Genomic DNA, 3,969 nt, shown 5'->3' with positions numbered 1-3,969 from the left:
AAAAAAAAAAAAAGACTGCACCGGCACTGGGCAAGGATGGTTACAAATTCATCTCCAACAACAGTAATACACATATAAATATAATACCCGTATCATTTACCTAACAGATCTGCGGGAGTCATATATTGAAACTCTTTGCCAATCTTTCTTTTAAGTAGTTAAAATTACATATAGTTGTGTTATGGAGAGAATTTAAGGACAACCAAATAAATCTCGCATTCAACAACTGGATTAGAAATTAAAGCTCTTGGAAGAGCTCTCCACATGTGTTCCCACCAGACAAATATCTCACAGCTTGTGATCTATAAATAATTTAGTTTAATCCCTGCTTTTCAGGTATGATATTCAGGGAATAGAAGACTGGGCTGCTTGATCTTGCTTTTTTAGATATGGACAGCTACTAACAACTGAAACATCGCAACATACCTCTTTCTGATTTTTCAGAAATATTTGGAAACCAAAAAGATTTACTTTCTTTACAGACAAACACTGTGTATTTTCTATTTCTTCATATACTGGAATCAAATATTACAAACATTAACAAACTGACTGAGTGGACAGGAAACTTCTGTGATTTGGTCCGATATGACTCACTTGGAACAAAATTGTAAGAAATCAGTCAACAGCATGACAGAAAATATCCTTATACTTCTTAATCCAAAGGACACATTGTTTTTCCTTTCACTTGCTCAAAAAAAAAAAAAGCTGCATTCAGAAAGCTGTGTTAATTTAAGATACATACTACTTTATAAGCAAGAATAGTATTGCAACAAGCATCTTTCAACACAGCACAAGTGTTGACATTAAAACTAAGTAATATATGAAAACAAATTACTGAAGATCTCCTGTCATTAATATTTTCCATACTTATTTTTCTAATTAACCTAGAAACAGGTTCACAAAACTTCCTGGGACTAATACTTTACTAAGAGTAGAACATTAAGCTGTCGCTCCCTGTCCATGCTCTTTGCATGAGACAAAAGGAAAAAAAAACTAAACAAAGGAGTGAGCAAACTCCCTCTGGACGTAAAAAGAAAGGAGATGAGTTGCAACCATATGCTCTCCTTAGGATTTTTGCCTTCAGACTGGAAAGTTTCCTTATGCCTATGTTGTGCTTGCCCTGTTTTGTCTGAATGAAAAGAAGAATTTCTTGAATAAACAATAGCCTCAGGCAGGCTGAAAATAGGCTGTACTGCAAGCAATCTTCTACCTGCAGTATCTGCTGACAAACACCAGCTATTGGTAGAGTACTTGGCAGAGAACACTGTCCTGTGACAACTGCAGTCCTGAAAAAAATCGAATTAGGAAATCGGAGAGGAGTTTCATTTTGGAACCATTTTCCAAAAGAACTAAAGAGTTCCGGACACATTGTTGATTTCCTGAGAACACACGAGTGCATTCACCATGACTCACTAACTCTCACTTGAGATCATCGTTTGTTTCATAAAAGCAGTAGTAGAGAACAAAACATTTAGGAACAACTCAACGACCAAGCAACTGGATATGATTTGCTAATAAAACCATGGGTAATTTGGGAGGAAAAACTGATCCGCAGCAAGATAAATGATAAGGACATGAGTGAACTGCTTTAAATTGTGTAGGTCTCTTGCTAGAGAAGGTGAACAGAACAAACCTCTCAACCATCTTTAATATTTACTGTTAAGTTCTAAAAGGTTAACATTTCCAAACAAAGCATCTATTTTCAAATATACATGAGGGAATACATGAAGAAAATTGCAGGATATGCTTAAGCAGATATTTTTCTACCCTTGGTAACCTGCAGTGCAAGATGTTAATTGACGTCAAAGATCTCATTTGCTGGCTTGATAAATAGATGACATTAAAAATCTAAACTTTCGGTGTTAGTTTCTGAAGAAGTTGATTCAGTAGCTTCACGGTCCTTTGGTTTTCTTCTCCATTATGGTTAATTCTGTATGCAGTACGGATAAGAAGGCTACAAACTTCTTTGCTTGTATCAGTTTTCTCAGTAATCTGAAGGGAAACAGGGAAGATGGAAAATAATGTAATTATGTTGCTAAGAAGTAAGAATTCTCCATAAATATTGCAACAAAACCACAGATTTGTCCCTCACCACTGAACACGAGACGCTCTGAGTTCAAAAGCAACTTCTACACAAGGCGTCTCTTTTCATACATCTTGGCAGAACTGAAAAACCTTGAGGTTTCTACTGTTCTCTCAAATTTAAGTGAAACAAATCAAGAGTTTCTACAAATGCAGAAGTTTTTAAAGGAAACACAAATGGACAGACAGTGATAAATTAGAATTTATCTCCTTAGAAAACAACTAAAAACACATGAGTTTGGGGATGCAATTCAATTCTGTAAAGCTTTCAAACGTAGAAATAAATCCCTTCCCCAAAAGATGAAACTACCGGGAAAAGACTCTTAATTTGCAATTCTTGCACATCAGGAGGGACTTTAGGCCATGTTATCTGCCGTGTTCACCCCAAAGTTTACTATACTAACCAAAACCAGTGCCACGCATCCCCAGCTGTTTCCACACGATTCTGCCTTTGCTATATTGTCTTCAGGCCTTTTCAAATCACATGGAGAGCCTATCTACACGTTAATGATTACACAGATCCTGTCAAAATGAATCAGACTGACACGCTCTGGACTACAAACAGCTCATGACCATCCTGCAGAATTACTCAAGTTTTGAAACTCTTGAGGCTTTCAGCCTCCCTGAAGAGGTTTAACGTAGCAGACGAGTGTATTACAGCATCACTGCTCAACAGCTACACTCTTCAAAATAGAATCTAAACCCAGCAGACTGTAAAAATACACACAACCCCCTAATTTCATCATTAGGTTCTCATACTTAGAAGAAATTGGTCATTTGTGAACTTACACCTAAAATGCTAGAAATATCTTAGCCCTTCTTAAACAGGAAAATGGTATGGCTGTTTAGTCAGCCAGAAGGAATAACCACCAAAACAGGTTTCCAGTTCCCTGTGTCATAAAATCAGACTCCTTATACATGCCGTATACCCTATACAGATGGAAGAGCACACTGCTGCTGAAAGGAAAAACTTCTCAGTGCTAAAATCACACACTGGGCATAGACTTACTTGCACAGAAGGACAGTTCTTAAAAGAGTATGGTTTTATAGTAGGAGAGTAATAAATTCCCAGTCTCATACTGAGATGGCTCTATTTATCTTGAGAGACACAAATACATTCTAATGTTTGCACCAATGTACCTGAAGGCTCTCATCAACAATAGCAAGATAACAGTGGCATGCTTCCAACATTTTACCCCACTTCAGCTTTTCAGTGTCACTGTAAGTGACCTTCTCAGGTCTTCTTTCTCTCAGGTATCACATCATTCTCCTCTACTGCTTTGCTAAAGCACCAAGCTTCTGCCACATCCTTGGTAATTAGCTGTTTTACATAATGGGAAGCAGAGAGAAGACAGGTCCATCATCTCTGCAGCAGCTGGATAATTAAGGGATTGATTTGTACCTGGGAAAAGCAAAATGTTTGTACACGTTATCTATGCCAGGTAGGTATCCCTTAACTGCAAGATTCTACTCCAGCTATTTCTACAGCTGTATAGTCAGGACAGCAATCTTTTCAGTGAGATCTGGTCAAGAAGAAAAGTGTTGAGAAGGAAAAAAAAAGCTGACTGTAGCTGAAACAAATGTGTAGCAGGTTAGGTGTAGTTGCTGTACTACCAATCTTCTTTAATTCTCTGTTATGTTTTCTTTATTAAGAGGTAGGAACTTAAACCCAAATACTAAAAAAAATATATATATATTTTACTTAAACAGAAAAAAAGAAAGAAACACTTACATGGTAAATAAATTCCTGGGCAATCATATGCCCACCAGAAGAAAAGAGCAAAAAGTTGGTAAGAAGATGTATTATAAGATGCTGGTTACAACACTGCTCTGTATCTGTTACACAGCTGTGTACAGCTGCCTCCAGATCTTGGATGGAAAGGACTG

The 3,969-nt window shown here is 37.1% G+C and overlaps 1 protein-coding gene across 1 annotated transcript in view; it reads right to left on the bottom strand.

Annotated features, from left to right (window-relative positions):
• Positions 1-1,848: 1,848 nt before the first annotated feature.
• Positions 1,849-3,969, bottom strand: part of LOC104495431 (Fanconi anemia group C protein-like) — a gene marked incomplete at its 5' end in the record, with an annotated part of 15,982 nt that continues 13,861 nt past the window's right edge. Inside the window, 2 exons of the mRNA XM_010138397.1 lie at positions 1,849-1,992; positions 3,815-3,969. The exon at positions 3,815-3,969 is cut by the window's right edge and continues 16 nt beyond it. Of these exons, the coding sequence (XP_010136699.1) occupies positions 1,849-1,992; positions 3,815-3,969 (299 nt within the window). The remainder of the gene's footprint in view (positions 1,993-3,814) is intronic.

The sequence above is a fragment of the Buceros rhinoceros genome, unplaced genomic scaffold (genome assembly GCF_000710305.1).
Source record: "Buceros rhinoceros silvestris isolate BGI_N320 unplaced genomic scaffold, ASM71030v1 scaffold10036, whole genome shotgun sequence".
NCBI lineage: Eukaryota > Metazoa > Chordata > Aves > Bucerotiformes > Bucerotidae > Buceros > Buceros rhinoceros.
Note: the sequence above shows the minus strand (reverse complement) of the source record. Positions and strands in the feature narration are given on the sequence as shown.